The sequence below is a fragment of the Zingiber officinale genome, chromosome 8A (genome assembly GCF_018446385.1).
Source record: "Zingiber officinale cultivar Zhangliang chromosome 8A, Zo_v1.1, whole genome shotgun sequence".
Taxonomy (NCBI): domain Eukaryota; kingdom Viridiplantae; phylum Streptophyta; class Magnoliopsida; order Zingiberales; family Zingiberaceae; genus Zingiber; species Zingiber officinale.
This window is the reverse complement of record NC_056000.1, coordinates 126,115,213-126,135,024: the sequence shown is the minus strand read 5'-3', so window position 1 is coordinate 126,135,024 and position 19,812 is coordinate 126,115,213. Positions and strand designations below refer to the sequence as shown.

Below are 19,812 nucleotides of genomic sequence, written 5' to 3'. Positions count from 1 at the left end.
GAGAGAAGGCGGTCCGAGCGTCTATAAACCCTCGTAGGAAACCGGAAAACCGGTCAGTGCAAACCCTCCCGTGGGAGGCAGGAGGCGGTCCGGCGTCTATAAACCCTCGTGGGAAAGGCAGGAGGCGAGCCGGCGTCTATAAATCGGCCGGAAAGGCAAGCGAGCTCCGCCGTTTAAAATCGAAACTGGTCCGTCTATAAACCCTCGTGAGAGCCGGGAGGCGGTCGTCGATAAACCTGGGAGACGAGCCGGCATCTATAAATCTCCGAGCAGAAGACCGACGAGCTCCGTCGTTAAAAATCGAGAGACGGTCCGGCGTCTATAAACCCTCCGGCCGGGAAACCGGGAGACGGTCCGGCGTCTGTAAACCCTCCGGCCGGGAATCCGGGATCGACGAGCACCATCGTTAAAAATTGAGAGTCGGTCCGGCGACTATAAATACCCCGGGCGGACGAACGAATACCAGAGAATAAGAAACCGCGGAAACCACAAGTATTAAAACATTTAGGCCCGCTCGGGCGCTGGTCCTTCGATACTTGGCGTTTGTTGAGTTCACACAGGCTAGATACGTGCAGAGCGAGTAGGCCATCCCGCCCGGACTTTGTTTAATGGGTTAAGCTGATTGGCCGCGTGACGGGGAACACTTAGAGCATGACTAACTCTAAGCATAAACGTTAAGCAAACAGAAGAATATTATGGATAATGATCAGGAAGACGCAAGCAAAGACATAATTGCATTAAAAGGAAAGCATGCTGAACGGCAAGTACAAAAAGTTGCGCTCGGCGTAAGAAACGCAAAAACAAGATAGAGACAAGGAACACTCCTCACTCGGGGTCTTCGAAGTTGAAGAAGCCGTCCGGAATATCGTCTATCATGACCGCCAGATCGGAGGCGGGAATGTGCATTCCCGCAGGAAGGTGGCCACCCTTCTTCAAGTAGGCTATAGTGACCTTAACGGCCTCGGCAAAGGTTGAAGAGACGCTGCCGCCAAATTTCGTGCCAAACCTCTCCGAGCGGAGGTAATCTTGACGAACAGCGGCCAGACGAATCGACTCTTCTTCCTTGTACTTTCTGAACGCCACCCGGGAGGCAATTAGTGAATCTTGGAGAACTTTCTGGTCCACCTCCGCTTTAGTGCGTTCAGCTGAGCGCCCATCCGTTCGAGTTAGTTGGGTTTCCAGCTCCTTAGATCGCTGATCTGGGGCTAGGACTTCAACTTTCATCTTTCGGATCGAGATCGCCCAGCTTCTTCATTGCATTGGCGCGCTTCACGTCTTAGTCGAGCTTCTTCACCAAGCCTTCAAGTCGAGCCACCTCTGTAGCAAAGTCGACCTTCTGTTGACCTGTGACATGTTCAACCTCAACAGCCGATGGACCCCGAGACTTGAGTTTTTCCATGAGATCCTCCAGCTCCAAAGGCGATGACTAGTGGCGATGTGCTCCGCCCAATCTTTGTAAGTGAAATAATAAAATCGGGAGACGAACAGAGTAGCATGTACGGAAGAAAATGAACTTACACAGGTGGCTTTCTTTGCATTGTGATTATCGGCTTATTTAGGCGTCATAAGACCACCAGATCTGATCGTCCTCGAAAAGTTTGGCGGCGGACCCGTCAGGTTATTTAATGAGCAGGGCTTGATGGCGATCGGCGGACAATAAATATTCCTCCGAAGAATGAAGGGTAGTCTTGATGGTCGGGTGGCCCGGCGTATACGTCGTACGCCGTCGCTGGCGAGACTCCCCTATGGTCGGTTAGCCCAACCGTCGTGGCGACGGCGGTCCTGGAGGAGAGCCGAGGGGCATGCGGTGGGCGGTCACGTGGGTCCCGATCTGCGGCGGCGTGCGAGGCGATCTCGATGGGCGCGTAGTTCGCCCTCTTGGTTGAAGGTGAGTTTCTTGACGTTTTTTCCGAACTTCCGATGATGAATCCCTGGGGACCCCACTTCGGTGGAGCCAGAGAAAGCAGGATCGCCTCGACTTGGTGAGCGGATTGGGTAACTCTGTTCGGCGGTGCGTCCCCTCTCCGCCATTGCCGGTACCGAGGATAAGACCCGCTCGGCCGAGTTCTTTTTAGTAGCCGCCTCAATTTCCCTGACCTTGATTTGAAATCATCGGTGATTGGGCGCCACATGACTTCAGATGGGGAAAAAAGGTGGTTAGACACAAAGGCGAAGGAAGTAAAGAGTCCTTACCCGTGCGGTAGGGAGATTGGCACGACGGAGATGGTCCAAAATGTACACCACTTGAGAAGCGTTGGTCGATTTTATATCGTGTAGGATAAGCGGTTTGCCGCATGAAGGTAGGCGGATTATACAATTTGCGAGCTACGGTGGTCGGCCTACAATGATACGCCATTTGGTTGAATCTTTGGGTCGGGAAATAGTATATAGAAGAAGAACTCCTTCAGTGCTTGTTGGAGGTCGGCGTGTTCTCAAAAATTTGAAGCCTATTCTACTTTGGAAAATAAAAGTACCCAACTCGGATTGTTTGGGGTAGAAGAAGTAGTGGAATATTTCGGGGTCGAGTGGGATACTATGTAGCCTAAAAAGGACGACCACCCCGCTCAGTAGCCTAAAGGAATTCGGCACAAGTTGGCCGAGCGGGATGCGGAAATAATTACAAACTTCCAAAATAAATGGATGGGTAGGAAATCTAAGGCCGCCCTGGAATTGGTCCAGAAAAAAACAAATGGTACCGGTCGGCGGGTTATGGGGCCGGTCAGTCGGGCCGGCTACTACTATTTCATAGTCGTTCGGGATCCCGAAGGTCCTAACAGCGCGCCGGGTGCGCTCCTCATCGAACCTACTCTCCATACTCATATACCACGGACCGTGAACCGCGGTAGCGGGTGCAGAGGTGCTCGCCATGACTAAAGAAGGGAAGGAAGCCTAGCGATACTCGGAAACAAGGGAGCGAGAGGAGAGAAGAAGCTTACTGAGGGGAGATCAAAGGAAAGAATTCCCAGGAAGTCGAAAACCGCCGGAAAGCAAGCACGGGAAGTCGCCGGAGTAAGGTAGCAGCAGGCAGCTTCGATAGAGGACGCGCGATGAAACAGAGAGTGCGGCGTGACGGCAAGAACGAGGGCTTTATACAAACGAGACCGCTCAGCCTCGTCCGTCGGATGCAGGGCACAAGAGACAAGGTCATCATCTAGCCGTTCATTTCAAAACAAAGGGCGTCCCATCGTACGGAGCGTCACGCCACTAGAGACGAGCCACGTGGCGCTCTATCACGAGGCGCCATTAATGCGCCCATACAGCGATACTTCGGCAATGAAAAAGACTTGCATGTTTGAGAGGATTTATAGAAAACTCATCGCCTCAAACATTTGAAGGACAATGAAATGGCGATCCAACATGGGGCGATAAGAGCACGAGCCCTGCTGATATAACGATAATGATATATAGAATCTTCAAGGAAACAAGGACATCGGCCGAAACTCACAGAGTGCCCGTAGTTCCTCCACTTCCGCTCCAAGACGGGGGTTGAATGGAAAAACGAGACGGAGTTCGGAGAGAAAGGAGAGGGGCGGTGGCCGGCGAGGACGGCTCGAGCAACGGAGTTCATGGTCGAAGATACGTGGCGGCGGCAGATGCGGCAGGGACGGAATTATGTCTGGCATGATGATTAAACTGTACGCAAGATTGCACTATTAAAGGCCCCACCATCACATCACGGAGAGGTTGATACAGTAGCGGTATGGTCTTATGGATGCCCTTCTGACAGGCCCATACCTAGGCATGGTCGAAAGCAGGTGATTGCTTCGATTGGTGTGCCTAGGCTCCTTATTCACCGGAGGGGGGGAAGTCTACATTTTCTAAGCCCCTTTCTTATTCCTTCGCCTAACTTGGGCGTCGGGGGGCCGTCGCCGGGACCCCCCCCCCCCCCCGGCTCGGTTTTGTTGCAGGTTCGCCGAAGCACTCGAGGATCCAGCAGGGAGCGCCGCGTCCCCAGCGTCCGTTGACTCCTGGTTCGGACAGGATCAACATACTTTTTAAAGAGGACTACTTTTCCCACCCCTCTTACACTCTCCCCTCCCGGTCCCACTTGATTGTTTACCTTTATACCCTTTTCCCTTATTCTCTTTTCCCTTATTCTTAAGTCCACGGTTTTTTTTTAAATTTTGTTTTTTTGTTATTGGTTTTTTTTTAATCATTTTTTTATCAATTTTATTTTTTTTAATAATTATTTTATTATATGTTTATAATTTTTTTATTTATTTTTAAATTGTAAATTTTAGGAGTTATTATTTGTAAAAAATTTAAAAAGTATAAAAATATTTATATTGATCAGAATAAAAATTATATAAATGAAACTAATAAAAATACTAATAATTAATAGTAACACATTTATATCTTATGAATAAATATTTTTTTCAAATGAAGAGTACATGTATTAATACATAAAAAAATACATAAAAATATATAAAAATAAATTTTTTAATTAATATTATCTTCAAATTATGCTCCCGACACGTTTGATGGTGACGTGTCTATTATTTTGTATCACAAATGAACATGTGCCTTATAATGAGTGATCCATCCTTTAGCTTTGTTCGATGAATGTTGTCATCACCATGTTGGAATGGGTGGTACAAGGTAATGAGGGTGTAACAAAATTTGTACGAAGCGATTGTCAATATGGACAATAGCTATTTCTCGACGTTCTTGGTTTGAAATTGGAGGAGTTCTTAATAGCAAATGAGTAAAAAACTCTCAACATTCTCACCAAATGTATACAGTACAAGATTGTACCTTGATATAAAATTAAAAAATTGATAAAAATAATAATAAATAAAATTGATTAAAAATAAAACTAAATAAAAATTAAATAAAATAAAAAAAATAAAATAATAAATAAAATTGATTAAAAAATAAAATTAAATAAAAATGAATAAAAAAAATTTGATAAAAATAATAAATACAATTGATTAAAAAAATAAAACTAAATAAAATTTAAAAATATATAAGTACTGATGAGAAAAAATAATAAATAAAATTAATTAAAAAAATTAAATTAAATTAAAATGAAAAAAAAAGAGGAGGATAGAAGTGTCATTTGGAAGGGAGAGAGAGGAGAGGGGGAGGGGGGTGCTGTCAGATGGGAGGGGGAAAAGTAATTTATCTTTTTAAATCATGAAAAATATTTATTCTAGTATAATAATCCTTTATTCAAATAAGATTAATCATCCAATATAATATTTTATATCAATGGTGAATTAATCGGTTGATGCCAATATATAAAAGCTAAGTAACCACCCATATACCAATGCTACCGATCCGTGAGAATTTTGGCTATTTAAAAGCTACTTAAATCGGTGAATCAAACAACATTTATTAAAGTTTTAATCCGAATAACTATTTTAAAGACGGGCACGTTCTGACAATATTTATCAAATTGTGAGCATTCATATTGACTAAAAAAACTTTTTCTTTTTCTTTTTAATCATTTCCCTACAGTTTCCTGAACCCTAAACTTCCTTCTCTCCTCACCACCGCCGCCCCGACCGCCGCGCAGCAGATCCATCAAAGCTACGCCGCCGAAGCTTATTGCCCTACCTCTGCACCCGCCTTGGTCGAGCTCCGCCACTACGCCGCTACAGACGGGTCGGCCGCCCCCTCCGTTATAGCCGAGCTTCACCGTCTCATACCACGTCTTCCTCTCCTCTCCCGAAAAGCACGACGAACGTATCGCGAACAGGTACTTGTCAAAAACCCTAGTCCCGAAGTCTTTATTCGTAGCACACTATCGCGAGCGTCCATACCCATTTGCTTCACCGTCGTTCTCCGGAGAACGTATCGGCGTCGTCCTTACCTCCCTCCTGCACCGACTTATTTGCTCGAGGCAATTTAGTACCCCGGTGGCATATCATGGATGTGGATCCGAACCCCAATTCGAGCATACAGATGCTCATAGATTCGAAAGAACCAGTTGCTGATAAGGTTGGAAACAGTTAATTATCCCTTATTTTTTCTATTGGTGATCGTTTTTTTTAGTCCCTGTCCCTCATGCCTGTTTGCCAATTCGAAAGGGAAAGGCGAAGGATGATCTCTCAGACTCGATCAAGGGCTTGCAGATATCTGATTCATCAAGTATTACGTTCAAAAGGAAACCTGTTATCATCATCCTTGTTGGAATGGCAGGTATGTTATAGAATTGTTATCTTCTTTTTTTTTCCTCCAAGTTTGTAATTGCAGCAGTGGTTTCCCATTTTTGTAGGGAGCGGTAAGACTACATTTCTCCACAGATTGGTCTGCCACACTCAGGCTTCGAACATTCGAGGCTATGTGTTGAACCTTGACCCGGCTGTGATGACCCTTCCTTTTGGTGCAAATATTGACATTAGGGACACTGTTCGCTACAAGGAAGTAATGAAGGAGTACAATCTTGGCCCTAATGGTGGAATTATGACATCACTGAATCTCTTTGCAACAAAGTTCGATGAGGTTGAATATTTTTCTGTTCTTCTAAGTTGTGAGCATCTAGTTTTGTAAAAGTTTCGGTTTTCCTTCAGATGTTTCTAGTTTCATGGATTAACAAATCATAGCCTCTTTTTGGCAATGAGATAGTTTAGTCTCAATCATTCCACGTCGTGTGTTTTGTAGGTAATATCAGTCATAGAAAGACGGGCTGATCAGCTTGACTATGTTTTGGTGGATACACCTGGCCAGATTGAAATTTTTACTTGGTCAGCTTCTGGAGCAATAATTACTGAAGCCTTTGCTTCGACATTTCCCACGATAATTGCTTATGTTATGGATACACCTCGCTCTTCAAATCCAGTTACTTTTATGAGCAATATGCTATATGCTTGTAGCATACTCTACAAAACGAGGCTGCCTTTAGTACTGACTTTTAACAAGATTGATGTGGCTAAACATGGATTTGCGTTGGAGGTATTCTAGTTCCTACTCCGTTACTTCTTCCTTGTTTTTCATATTATTTTTTTGTCATCCTGAAGATATTAGCTTGACTGGCATGCTCTTGAATGTATTTAGCATTCTTAACTAGTAGAGAACCAAAAACACAAATGCATATCGGCTACTCTGATCACTACCTATCAAACAACAAACTTACCTCGTCTCCTCAGAATTATTCTGCCCTCTAGATTTTGTTAAACATGATGCATACTTCTTCATGTTGACAATAGCAAGTGTCTTAACCTTTTTGAATAAATACTGATGTGCTTACTTCTTGTGTTTACATTATAGACAAGACATTTGTATAAATCATAACCTTGTCACTGGCTCGTATATGTGCTTATCTATTATTGTCTTTGTGTTGTAAGTCCATAGTGGAACATTTTCTATATTATAAATCATGTCAGAATTATCCATTGAATTAGTTAATTCTGTAAAAAACAGACATGGTAAAGAATCTCATACTCATTTACTAATTTTGAAATTATCCATCTAATTTGGAAATTTAGAATCTCAAATTCTTTAGACATGGCAAAGAATAAAATATGGGTCTAATGAAATTAAGAGATGAAGTAAAGAGCTTTGAATGTGGGAAGTTACACTTGCTGCTGTAAAAATTTTATGATAAGTTGCTTGAAACGAATACAAGGTAGACAAGGAGATCAGAACATCAAGCAAATAGGTCTGAATAGATCTGAGAGAGTGAGAGAAGAAGTCTGCTTTGTCTGTCTCTGTTATTGTTTAGTTGTCTCAGCTTTACTCATTGCGATTTTATTTTTGAGATAGCCATCCTACTTCACTAATAACTGTCTTTGGTGTGTCTTCTCTTTTGGCATGTAAGAAAAAGTCATTTAAACTATATTCTTGCCTTTTTTAAACTTTACAATCCATAAAAATATTCCTTGATCTTCCCAAACTTTTAAATCCACATGGTACTTTCAATTTAAAGATACTTTTGGGAAGCCTTAAGTCAAGTCCTCCAACTCAGTCAAACCAACTATTTCGCCATTTTAAGTTTTCTCCAAACTGAACACAGTTAGCCTCTGTTTGGATGGGGGTGAGGGAAGGTTTATTAACGGAAGGGGAAGGGAGGGGAAATAAAGTATCTATGTTTCCCTTTGTTTGGGAGGGAGGGAGGAAAGGTTCATTAACGTAATATATATTACCTTGTTTGGGAGGAAGGAAGGGTAATGAAGGTTAAATATATAAAACTACAAATGTATTCTCATTGACAAGATAAGGTTATATTTTCCCGCTCTTCTCATCTCTTCTCTTCTCTTCTCCTCCCTGATCTTTCCCCAACTCCTCTCAAATTCCCTCCTTGTAAATGTCCTCAGGACCTTGTGCCTGTACTATCGGCATGAAAATTAAACATCTTGTTTCACTGGACTGGTTTGGATAGAAATTTGAGTAACAAGAGTACTTAATTTACATCAAAATCTAATATAAACTAAGTAATATTTTAATTGGATGAAGCAATGTTGTCTGGGGAAACCGGAGTGGTGTTGCAGGAGGCTCCGGTGCTTTGGCTGCTGTTCCTAGTGGCTCAGCCTCCGCCGCCGCCGCCGCTTCTGCTGCCGGAGAAGGCCCTCTTTTGCTGAGTCATCAAATTGATCTCATGCGGAGAAGAGCATGGCAGAGGCCATGTCGATTGGGGGAGATTGAGACAGAGGAGAAGGTGAAGTGAGGGCCTACGGGAGGAGGAAGAGAAGGAAGGCGAGAGGAAGGGAATTAATATTATGAAACAGGGATAAAATTGAGATAATTTTTTTTGATTCCCCTTACCCTTGGGGTGCAAGAAAATCCTCCATGTCATGGGTAAGGAAGGTTAAAGCTAACCCTTCCTTACCTTTCTTTCCTTAGCTCACTCCCTTCCAAACAAGGTTTGGAGTACCCCTTCCCTTTAGTTACCCTCCCCTTCCCCTTCCCTCACCTCCTCCCAAACAGAGGGTTGATGTCTCTTTCCTGAGACTAAAGAGGATCGTGTCTATCTTTTCTTGTTTCATTGGAATCCATGCTCCAACTTAAAAACAAGATGACACCAAATTTGTGACGTTACCTTCTTCATAGTTTGTGTTCTCCCACGGCAGAGGCCGATAGTCAAGTGTTTTTTTTTTTTGCTGAAATCATTCGGAAGATTGAGGAAATCACTGATTTCCCTTTCACTTAACCTTTGCGTAATAAACTTAACCTAGGCTACATATTAATTTGCATGTACCTCGTAATTTCTTTTTCTTCACAATTTACAGTTCATTGTTCTGGTATCAGTGGATGCAGGATTTTGAAGCATTTCAGGCAGCATTGGACACTGATTCATCCTACACATCAACTTTAGCAAGAAGTCTTGCTCTGGCGCTCGAAGAGTTTTACAAAAATATGCACTCCGTGGGAGTTTCAGCAGTTTCTGGTGATGGAATGGAAGCCTTTTTCACTGCAATTGAATCAAGTGTTAAAGAATACATGGAGAACTACAAGTAACAACCAACCACCGAACTTATTTTGTTCTAAAATCGACTTCAATTATTATTGAAATTTATTCCATTTTCTATACAGAGCTGACCTCGACAAGAGAAGGGCCGAGAAACAGCGTCTAGAAACTGACCGCAGGAAGGAAAACATGGAGAGACTACGCAAAGACATGGAGAAATCTAAAGGGCAAACAGTCGTACTTAACACTGGTCTAAAAGACAAAGGATCTCTTAAGATGGAGGAAGAGGAAGAGGAAGAGGAAGAGGAAGAGGAAGAGGAAGAGGAGTTGGAGGATATTAGATTCTCTGAGGAAGAGACAGAGGAAGATGATGGTGAAGATGAAGAGGTTGCGCACTTTGGTTTTTGATACTTCCAGTACAGTTTGTGTCTTACTGAATGTTGTCGAACTGGTAGTAGGTCTTTATTCAACTGCTGCACTTGTTCGTAAAGTGTTCATCTTGTAGTTTATTTTTCTTAGTCTTTTAGGTGCATACGAGACTTGCTGAATGCTTTGCTGAATGCTTTCCAAAATGAATATAATGTTTTTTTGTATATGTTTTTATCTGTTTTTGTTTATATCATATGAATTGATTTGCATTTATCTTTTATCATAGACGACATTTATCATAATTTGAATGGTAATTTCAAAAGAATAAAATGGAAGCGTTCTGTTATTTTGATGTTATTAAATATTAAAAGGTAATTTTTAGGTGGCGTTTAGTTAAATGATGGGAATGATTTTGATGCTATTAAATATTAAAGGGTAATTCTTAGGCGGTGTTTGGTTAAATGACGAGAATGACTATGAGTATGAGTTTGATAATGAGGTGGAATGAGAATGAGAATGAGAATGAGAATAAAATATACTTAGTTATATGAGTTTGGTTGATTCTCATAAATTTAAAAATTATTTCTAAATTATCATTTCTAAATTCATAATTCAAACACTATCTTCTATCATTTCACTCCCTTGTGCCCAAATTCATCAATCAAAGATTCCCTTAACGGGCGTTTGATATATATTTGGCAATGAAAATGATAATGGATTTTGATTGAGGGGTTAATGATAATGGGAATGATTACTGGATTGATGGTGCTTGGTATACATACTGGAATGAATATTATTCCCATTAATGTTGCTTGGTTTGACTTAAATTATGGAATGAGAATCGACCAAAATTCTCATTTTACCCTTATAAGTAAAATATAAAAATAATCACATAGAGTCATGAACTGAACAATTTTATTAAAAAAACACAACTCTGTCAACGGTTTTACATAATCAAAACATCTATCACAATATCAAAAATGATAGAAGCAAAAAAGTATTCATCAAATCCAACGACATCACAAACATATTATTCCAAGCAACTGAGTATAAAATCTTCAACTTCAGAGGGATCCAAACTGAACAATAACTCAACCTTCACAAGATCTTCACAAATTACTTGAGCAACCTTATATTTGTTTTTACCAACAAAATCATATTTATCCAACATCTCAAGAACTTGTGGCATTTTTGAAGATTTACCTTGAACCCAAGGTGACATTGACTCAAATTATGAGCTAACAGTTTGCATAAATCCCTCAACCTATGCACTGAGTAATTTGAAGTCAAAATCGACATTTTGCACAGATGTTAGAAATCGAATAAAGAGAAGATACCCTCTTGCCCATTAGTTTATTAGGAATAAGCAAGTACTGTGAAATATTAATTCATCGCCATAGATTAATAGAAGACAAAACCTGATGAATAGATTTCGCATGGCCTCTCCATTTTAATTTTTTATATGATTAAAGAAAATATGTATGCTTTAGCAGTTAATTAATGCCATGTTAATTAATTTACTATGACAAGTTACATTTGATTGTGTTCACATTTTACTGATGCATACAGAATTAAAATACATTCACATTTTACATACGACAAGTTACACAATTAATTTTATTGATACGTACACATAAAGAAAGCGTCTGTCACAACTTACGAGGGGTGGCAGAGGAAGAGGTGTTGGCGGCTGAGTAAGGGGGGGAAGCGTGGGTGACCAGGGAAGAAGAAGCGCAGGCGGGCGGATGCCCGGGGAAGCGAGCCACGGGTGGGGTCGGGGAAGCAGTCGCGGGTGGGCCAGCGAGCGGGGAAGCAAAGACGCGACAACGAGCGAGGAAGATAGACACTGAGATGAAACACGCAAAGTAAAAGAGAAAAAAAAAAAGAAAAGAAGAAAAAGGCTCGGAGGAGAGGGGTTGGGTCGTGAAAAAGAAAACCAAATGAATAAGGAGGAATGAGTTTAACAATAACCTAGGAGTGGGTGGGTTATGAAATTAGGGCTATCAAATTTATATTTTGATTCTTATTCTCATTTACCAAGCATCAAGAATGAGAATGAGGTCTGGGGTTCGAATGGGTCTTAGGGTTTAGAATGAGTCCCCTCGGATAGGTCTAGTGGCTAGCACATGAGGTGTTGCCACAATGAGGTCTGGGGTTTGAATCTCTACAAAGCCGAGGTAAATACCTCCTTTATGTGCTAGTCACTATTCCAAAGGCTAGTAGCCGCCCGTGATTTACATTCTCCGTATTGGCCTTGGGACGGATTGGCGGGGGCGCTGGGAACGAGCATATTCACCTTTTACCGCAAAGAATGAGAATGAAACAAATTTCATTCCCACTCCAACATCATAAATCCGCCTACCCAACACCTCCTTAAAGTAATCATTGAGGATATTTTAGCAGTTCCAATATCCCTAAGATGAGCCCAGAATTTTTAGCCCATGAATCGTCAAATTACTGGACCTATCGATAGACGATTTGGAGCCGTCGGATCGGATTCCGCAGTCATCCTGGAGTTGCCCTTTTCTGTCTGTTTATATGCGCTCTTCCACGGTGATCGAGTTCGATTTTGAGGCGAAGATGTTCCTGCGGCGAGTGCTGTTGGGCGGCGGATGGCGGGCTATGTCGACGCAGGTAGGGAAGAAGGTGAAGGAGACGACCGGGATTGTGGGGCTCGACGTGGTGCCTAACGCCCGCGAGGTGTTGATCTCCCTCTACACCCGCACCCTAAGGGAGATCCAGGCCGTGCCCCCGGACGAGGGCTACCGCAAGGCCGTCGAGAGCTTCACCCGCCAACGCCTCAACGTCTGCCTGGAGGAGGATGACTGGGAGGAGATCGAGAACCGCCTGGGGTGCGGCCAGGTCGAGGAGCTCATCGAGGAGGCGAAGGACGAGCTCACGCTTATCTCCAAGATGATCGGTTCGTACCTCTTTATTCTTAGTCCTTTCAATTCTGTTGATGTTTGTTTTTATCTATGCGTTGGTTTGACGTTGGATTTGGCGATTTCTCCAGTAGATCTGCGTGGTAGATTCTATTTGCTTTCCTTCGCTGATTTTCAATTAGTTAAAGGATCATTTCGGCATTTAACAATTAAAATTAGATAGTATTAACAGTTTCTTCAAAATGAGATCTTTTAGGGTCCTATGATATTTTGATGGAGATTCAATACTGTTGGGCTGTTCTGGGTGGCAATTTTTTTTTTCTTTCCTGTCCATTTCGTGGAGTTCGATTGCAGAGTACTCTGTCACGATCTTGATTTTGGGAGTGTGTCTCCGTGCGTTGAGGCACTATGTGACAGCTGAGGGAAGAACCTTCAAGAGATTGATTGGACGGATCATTCCCCGTCTTCTTCTTCTGCATCCCTTTGTTGAAACCTGGATGTCTTATATCTATTGTTAATATCTATTTATAGAGTTATATCATGAAGCAGTAAACTGGTTTTTACAAGTTAATCATGGTTAGGGTCTGTACTTTGGCTGGCAATGAGTGACGAGGATGATACTGCTGTTTACTTTGCTAGATGGGTTAGAATGGATGGAATACTGGGAAAACTGAAATGGGGTTTCTTACTTCATTTTGATTCCCCTAATTGGGTGGATCAAGTTGGGATTGATGCTTTCCAATACTTTTGTTCTTATGCATCTTCCAATCTGTCCATCCAAGCAAACAACACAGTGGAAATGCTTATAAGCTATCCATCTTGATCAATCTATCCAACTGTTAAAACACAATAACCAGTAGGTTCTCTGCCCTTCTTTTTTGCCTTGTTAGCTTTAAAAGGATACTCACACTTAATCTAGAGATTTCCTTGCTTGTGGAGTAAGCTCCAATAATAGGAAAATAGACAGTGCATTAGACCCAATCTTTGCATCCTAAGTCTGCATTTTGTATGCTTTTCAGCATTGACATTTGGCAATCCCAATTAACGTCCCTTTCACTCTGAGTCTTCTAGCCGTCCTTGTTGCATGACTGTGATTGTTGCTTAGTTCATTTATCTTCATCTGTTGATAACCTCTTCCACTTCGTTTCGTCCCATACTCTCTGATTACTGCAGACTCAAAGCTCACACAATTCTGGTTAATAGAGAAGTCTCTCAAAAAAACATTTTCTTCAAATTTTATACATAACAATCTTGTACTCATTTTTTTTGATGATGTGGGTCTTTCTTATCAGCTATTTGTGCCAGAATGCCTTCCCTCACATACTCTATTGCTTGTGTGCATGGCCTAGGAATCAATTTCTGGTCGTATATCTTTGTCACAAATTTGTAACGTTTCTCCATAGTTTCCTTAAGATTGAGCCAACGCTTGTTGTTATGGTCATTCATTCTATTGAAAGAATCTTCATTCAAGAACTCTACCTGAATTTCTTATTTCATACACTGCATATTACTAAAGCAAATAATCCATGAAAATTTCAAAATTGACCATTCTCAAACTGATTGGATCCACTATTTTTATAAGAAATCTCGAGCTTGCTTTCCTTCTAGAGGTGTGTATGTGCGTTTCTGAAGAAACACACCAATTGTAGTAGTAGATAGAAATAGTAACTCCCAACAATTTATCTTCAACTTCTCTTATTTCAAGAAACTAATCACTACAATGATCTTTGATGGTGACAAGTATACCTAAAATTTGAATGATATGGATATTTTTTGATCCAACTATTCTTATTAGCCCTGATATTTACAGTTAGGCTAACTTAATATGGTCTAATATATTTCATGTACTTCCTAATTTGCTTTTGTGAACATTATGTTAGTTTCAAAAAATTGATAGCTAACAATTCTAGTTAGCCTTGGATATGAAGTTGCATCATAGAATATGAAACCCGAAGGGAGACTTATTCCTTATTTAGATCCCTACACATCTCGTCAAGCATCTGTTCACTATGCTCATGGATGTTTCCAATATCATTATTCTCTTTCATTAACTATTTTGTATATTTATTCCTCACAACTTCTTAAGGCTAGTTGTCTTTATATTGCAATGCAGAGTGGGATCCATGGGGAGTTCCTGAGGACTACGAATGTAAGGTTATCGAAGATAACACTCCAATTCCTAAACATGTTCCACATCACCGACCTTCCCCTCTCCCCAATGAGTTCTTTAAGACGTTGGAGGCCTTCACGACAGATTCGCCTCCCAAGGATGAAACTGCACCCCAGTTAAAAACTTGAATGCTCACTCTTTTGCTTGGTTTGACAATATATATTTCCAGCATTTTTTGGTGCTAATGATGGACCGAGCTTTCACTTATGAAAATAATATCGCTAGGATTCAAAAATGTTTTAATTCCCTGAAGGACACAATTGCAAGACATTGTTAGGCAACTCCATAATGAATTGCTATGCTTATTTGTGTTTGTGTATGACTGATCTTAGTAAGGTGATTTTAGCTTTTGCAAGACCAATTGTCTTATGAACCTCTACCTGAACCGGGCTGTTGCTTGCCGACGTGGACGACGCCTGAGCTTACCGGTGTTGGCAACGGCAAAAAGTTTGATGAACGCAGTGAATTTTGCACCTGCAACAAGTCTCCTCAGCACCTACTGATCTGTGAGTTATGCATTAGTTATGCTTAGCAATTAGAGGAAACATATGGTCGCATGGTAAGTATGTTAGAGAAACTATCCAAACAAAAATTCCTCACATTTTTCTCATTTCACATTGTCGATAGATTTAAATCTCATTTAATATTAGTGTAATACTCTTAGTTAACTCGTCTTTGTCACTATTGCTTGAAGCTTAAGTGCCTAATTATGCGTGTAATGGTGGGGGCCATGGGCTCATGGCTAATGGCTACCACCAAATATAAGCACGCGTGGAATGATATGGTATTATAATTCTTGCCACTCATTAGTCCTGAGGCGTAGCCAAAGACCCAAACGAGCTCTGACTTGTCAGACCACTAAAATAATCATATAAGCACGCGTGAAAGGGACGTTGATTGGGATTGCCAAATGTCAATGCTGAACAGCATACAAAATGCAGACTTAGGATGCAAAGATTGGGTCTAATGCACTGTCTATTTTCCTATTATTGGAGCTTACTCCACAAGCAAGGAAATCTCTAGATTAAGTGTGAGTATCCTTTTAAAGCTAACAAGGCAAAAAAGAAGGGCAGAGAACCTACTGGTTAGTGTGTTTTAACAGTTGGATAGATTGATCAAGATGGATAGCTTATAAGCATTTCCACTGTGTTGTTTGCTTGGATGGACAGATTGGAAGATGCATAAGAACAAAAGTATTGGAAAGCATCAATCCCAACTTGATCCACCCAATTAGGGGAATCAAAATGAAGTAAGAAACCCCATTTCAGTTTTCCCAGTATTCCATCCCTTCTAACCCATCTAGCAAAGTAAACAGCAGTATCATCCTCGTCACTCATTGTCAGCCAAAGTACAGACCCTAACCATGATTAACTTGTAAAAACCAGTTTACTGCTTCATGATATAACTCTATAAATAGATATTAACAATAGATATAAGACATCCAGGTTTCAACAAAGGGATGCAGAAGAAGAAAACGGGGAATGATCCGCCCAATCAATCTCTTGAAGGTTCTTCCCTCAGCTGTCACATAGTGCCTCAACGCACGGAGACACACTCCCAAAATCAAGATCGTGACAGAGTACTCTGCAATCGAACTCCACGAAATGAACAGGAAAGAAAAACAAAATTGGCACCCAGAACAGCCCAACAGTATTGAATCTCCATCAAAATATCATAGGACCCTAAAAGATCTCATTTTGAAGAAACTGTTAATACTTTCTAATTTTAATTGTTAAATGCCGAAATGATCCTTTAACTAATTGAAAATCAGCGAAGGAAAGCAAATAGAATCTACCACGCAGATCTACTGGAGAAATCGCCAAATCCAACGTCAAACCAACGCAAAGATAAAAACAAACATCAACAGAATTGAAAGGGACTAAGAATAAAGAGGTACGAACCGATCATCTTGGAGATAAGCGTGAGCTCGTCCTTCGCCTCCTCGATGAGCTCCTCGACCTGGCCGCACCCCAGGCGGTTCTCGATCTCCTCCCAGTCATCCTCCTCCAGGCAGACGTTGAGGCGTTGGCGGGTGAAGCTCTCGACGGCCTTGCGGTAGCCCTCGTCCGGGGGCACGACCTGGATCTCCCTTAGGGTGAGGGTGTAGAGGGAGATCAGCACCTCGCGGGCGTTGGGCACCACGTCGAGCCCCACAATCCCGGTCGTCTCCTTCACCTTCTTCCCTACTTGCGTCGACATAGCCCGCCATCCGCCGCCCAACAGCACTCGCCGCAGGAACATCTTCGCCTCAAAATCGAACTCGATCACCGTGGAAGAGCGCATATAAACAGACAGAAAAGGGCAACTCCAGGATGGCTGCGGAATCCGATCCGACGGCTCCAAATCGTCTATTGATAGGTCCAGTAATTTGACGATTCATGGGCTAAAAATTCTGGGCTCATCTTAGGGATATTGGAACTGCTAAAATATCCTCAATGATTACTTTAAGGAGGTGTTGGGTAGGCGGATTTATGATGTTGGAGTGGGAATGAAATTTGTTTCATTCTCATTTTTTTTGGTAAAAGGTGAATACGTTCACCCCTAGTATCCCGTCAATCCGTCCCAAGGTCAATACGGAGGAGGTAAATCACGGGCGGCTAGTAACCTTTGGAATAGTGACTAACACATAAGGGAGGTATTTACCTCGGCTTTGCCAAGATTCGAACCACAGACCTCATTGTGGCAACACCTCATGTGCTAGCCACTAGACTCATCCGAGTGGACTCATTCTAAACCCTAAGACCCATTTGAACCTCAGACCTCATTCTCATTCTTGATGCTTGGTAAATGGGAATAAGAATCAAAATATAAATTTGATAGCCCTAATTTCATAACCCACCCACTCCTAGGTTATTGTTAAACTCATTCCTCCTTATTCATTTGGTTTTCTTTTCACGGCTCATCCCCCCTCCTCCGAACCTTTTTCTTCTTTTCTTTTTTTTTTCTCTTTTACTTTGCGTGTTTCATCTCAGTGCCTTTCTTCCTCGCTCGTTGTCGCGTCTTTGCTTCCCCGCTCGCCGGTCCACCCGCGACTGCTTCCCCGGCTGCTCGCCCGATCACCGGTGCTTCTTCTTCCCCGACCCCACCCGCGGTTCTTTTTCCCCCGCCCCGCCCCCCCCCCCGGCTCTGCCTCCCCCGTCCCTCCCCCCCCCCCCCCCCCCCCCCCCCCCCCCCCCCCCCCCTCCCTACTCGGCCGCCAACGCCTCTTCCTCTCGGCCACCCCTGGTAAGTTGTGATAGACAATTTCTTTATGTGTACGTATCAATAAAATTAATTGTGTAACTTGTCGTATGTAAAATGTGAATGCATTTTAATTCTGTATGCATCAGTGAATGTGAACACAATCAAATGTAACTTGTCATAGTAAATTAATTAACATGTCATTAATTAACTGCTAAAGCATATGCATTTTCTTTAATCATATAAAAAATTAAAGTGGAGAGGTCATGCGAAGTCTATTCATCAGGTTTTGTTTAGATCAAGAGCTTGCTGCTTCTATTAATCTATGGCGATGAATTAATATTTCACAGTACTTGCTTATTCCTAATGAACCAATGGGCAAGAGAGTCTCTTCTCTTTATTTGATTTCTAATTACCTTTGTGAAACAGATCATTCCATCTGTGCAAAATGTCGATTCTGACTTCAAGTTACTCAGTGCATAGGTTGAGGGATTTATGTAAATTATTAGCTCACAATTTGAGTCAATGTCACCTTGGGTTCAAGGTAAATCCTCAAAAATGCCACAAGTTCTTGAGATGTTGGATAAGTATGATTTCGTTGGTAAGAACAAGTATAAGGCTGCTCAAGTAATTTGTGAAGATCTTGTGAAGGTTGAGTTATTGTTCAGTTTGGATCCCTCTGAAGTTGAAGATTTTATACTCAGTTGTGTGGAATAATATGTTTGTGATGTCGTTGGATTTGATGAATACTTTTTTACTTCTATCATTTTTGATATTGTGATAGATGTTTTGATTATGCAAGACCGTTGACAGAGTTGTTGCCACCGTATTACGTTTTTTTAATAAAATTGTTCAGTTCATGACTCTATGTGATTATTTTTATATTTTACTTATAAGGGTAAAATGAGAATTTTGATCGATTTTCATTCCATAATTTAAGCCAAACCAAGCAACATTAATGGGAATAATATTCATTCCAGTATGTATACCAAGCACCATCAATCTAGTAATCATTTCCATTGTCATTAACCCCTCAATCAAAATCCATTATCATTCTCATTGTTAAATATATACCAAACGCCCCCTAAGGGAATCTTTGGTTGATGGATTTGGGTAAAATGAATGAAATGATAGAAGATAGTGTTTGGATTATAAATTTAGAAATGACAATTTAGAAATGATTTCTAAATTTATGAAAATCAACCAAACTCATATAACTAAGTATATTTTATTCTCATTCTCATTCCACCTCATTATCAAACTCATACTCATTATCATTCTCATCATTTAACCAAACACCACCTAAGAATTACCCTTTAATATTTAATAGCATCAAAATCATTCCCATCATTTAACTAAACGTCACCTAAAAATTACCTTTTAATATTTAATAACATCAAAATAACACAACGCTTCCATTTTATTCTTTTGAAATTACCATTCAAATTATGATAAATGTCGTCTATGATAAAAGATAAATGCAAATCAATTCATATGATATAAACAAAAACAGATAAAAAAATATACAAAAAACATTATATTCATTTTGGAAAGCATTCAGCAAAGCATTCAGCAAGTATCGTATGCACCTAAAAGACTAAGAAAAATAAACTACAAGATGAACACTTTACGAACAAGTGCGGCAGTTGAATAAAGACCTACTACCAGTTCGACAACATTCAGTAAGACACAAACTGTACTGGAAGTATCAAAAACCAAAGTGCGCAACCTCTTCATCTTCACCTTCATCTTCCTCTGTCTCTTCCTCAGAGAATCTAATATCCTCCAACTCCTCTTCCTCATCCTCCTCCTCTTCCTCATCCTCCATCTTAAGAGATCCTTTGTCTTTTAGACCAGTGTTA

General features: G+C 41.2%; 3 protein-coding genes across 5 annotated transcripts; 2 read left to right on the top strand and 1 right to left on the bottom strand.

The window, feature by feature from the left end:
* The first annotated feature begins 5,434 nt into the window (after nt 1-5,434).
* LOC122010163 (GPN-loop GTPase QQT2-like) lies at nt 5,435-9,944 on the top strand. The gene is made up of 7 exons (XM_042566600.1): nt 5,435-5,701; nt 5,794-5,943; nt 6,033-6,144; nt 6,221-6,447; nt 6,607-6,897; nt 9,190-9,395; nt 9,475-9,944. Exons 2-7 carry the CDS (start codon nt 5,872-5,874, stop codon nt 9,755-9,757), a joined length of 1,191 nt encoding a protein of 396 aa, XP_042422534.1. The 5' UTR covers nt 5,435-5,701; nt 5,794-5,871; the 3' UTR covers nt 9,758-9,944.
* A 2,297-nt stretch (nt 9,945-12,241) lies between these two features.
* LOC122010161 (probable NADH dehydrogenase [ubiquinone] 1 alpha subcomplex subunit 5, mitochondrial) lies at nt 12,242-15,089 on the top strand. The gene is made up of 2 exons (XM_042566596.1): nt 12,242-12,638; nt 14,714-15,089. The coding sequence occupies exons 1-2, from the start codon at nt 12,257-12,259 to the stop codon at nt 14,896-14,898; spliced, it is 567 nt and encodes a 188-aa protein (XP_042422530.1). The 5' UTR covers nt 12,242-12,256; the 3' UTR covers nt 14,899-15,089.
* A 27-nt stretch (nt 15,090-15,116) lies between these two features.
* On the bottom strand, nt 15,117-17,145 carry LOC122010162 (probable NADH dehydrogenase [ubiquinone] 1 alpha subcomplex subunit 5, mitochondrial). Of its 3 annotated transcripts, none has more exons than XM_042566598.1 (2): nt 16,672-17,140; nt 15,117-15,244 (listed from the first exon to the last, which is right to left on the bottom strand). In XM_042566598.1, exons 1-2 carry the CDS (start codon nt 17,051-17,053, stop codon nt 15,147-15,149), a joined length of 480 nt encoding a protein of 159 aa, XP_042422532.1. In that variant the 5' UTR covers nt 17,054-17,140; the 3' UTR covers nt 15,117-15,146. The 3 variants fall into 3 exon arrangements, with proteins under 3 accessions (XP_042422532.1, XP_042422533.1, XP_042422531.1); XM_042566599.1 differs by having other exon boundaries at nt 15,123-15,274; nt 16,672-17,121; XM_042566597.1 differs by lacking the exon at nt 15,117-15,244 and adding an exon at nt 15,302-16,354 and having other exon boundaries at nt 16,672-17,145.
* Nucleotides 17,146-19,812: the final 2,667 nt, after the last annotated feature.

Coding starts and splice junctions, on each gene's coding strand:
- LOC122010161 (XM_042566596.1), top strand. CDS start 12,257: ATGCGCTCTTCCACGGTGATCGAGTTCGATTTTGAGGCGAAGATGTTC. Junction 12,639..14,713: donor GCTTATCTCCAAGATGATCG/GTTCGTACCTCT, acceptor ATTGCAATGCAG/AGTGGGATCCATGGGGAGTT.
- LOC122010163 (XM_042566600.1), top strand. CDS start 5,872: ATGGATGTGGATCCGAACCCCAATTCGAGCATACAGATGCTCATAGAT. Junction 5,944..6,032: donor AAGAACCAGTTGCTGATAAG/GTTGGAAACAGT, acceptor CCAATTCGAAAG/GGAAAGGCGAAGGATGATCT. Junction 6,145..6,220: donor CATCCTTGTTGGAATGGCAG/GTATGTTATAGA, acceptor CCATTTTTGTAG/GGAGCGGTAAGACTACATTT.
- LOC122010162 (XM_042566597.1), bottom strand. CDS start 17,053: ATGCGCTCTTCCACGGTGATCGAGTTCGATTTTGAGGCGAAGATGTTC. Junction 16,355..16,671: donor GCTTATCTCCAAGATGATCG/GTTCGTACCTCT, acceptor GTTCGATTGCAG/AGTACTCTGTCACGATCTTG.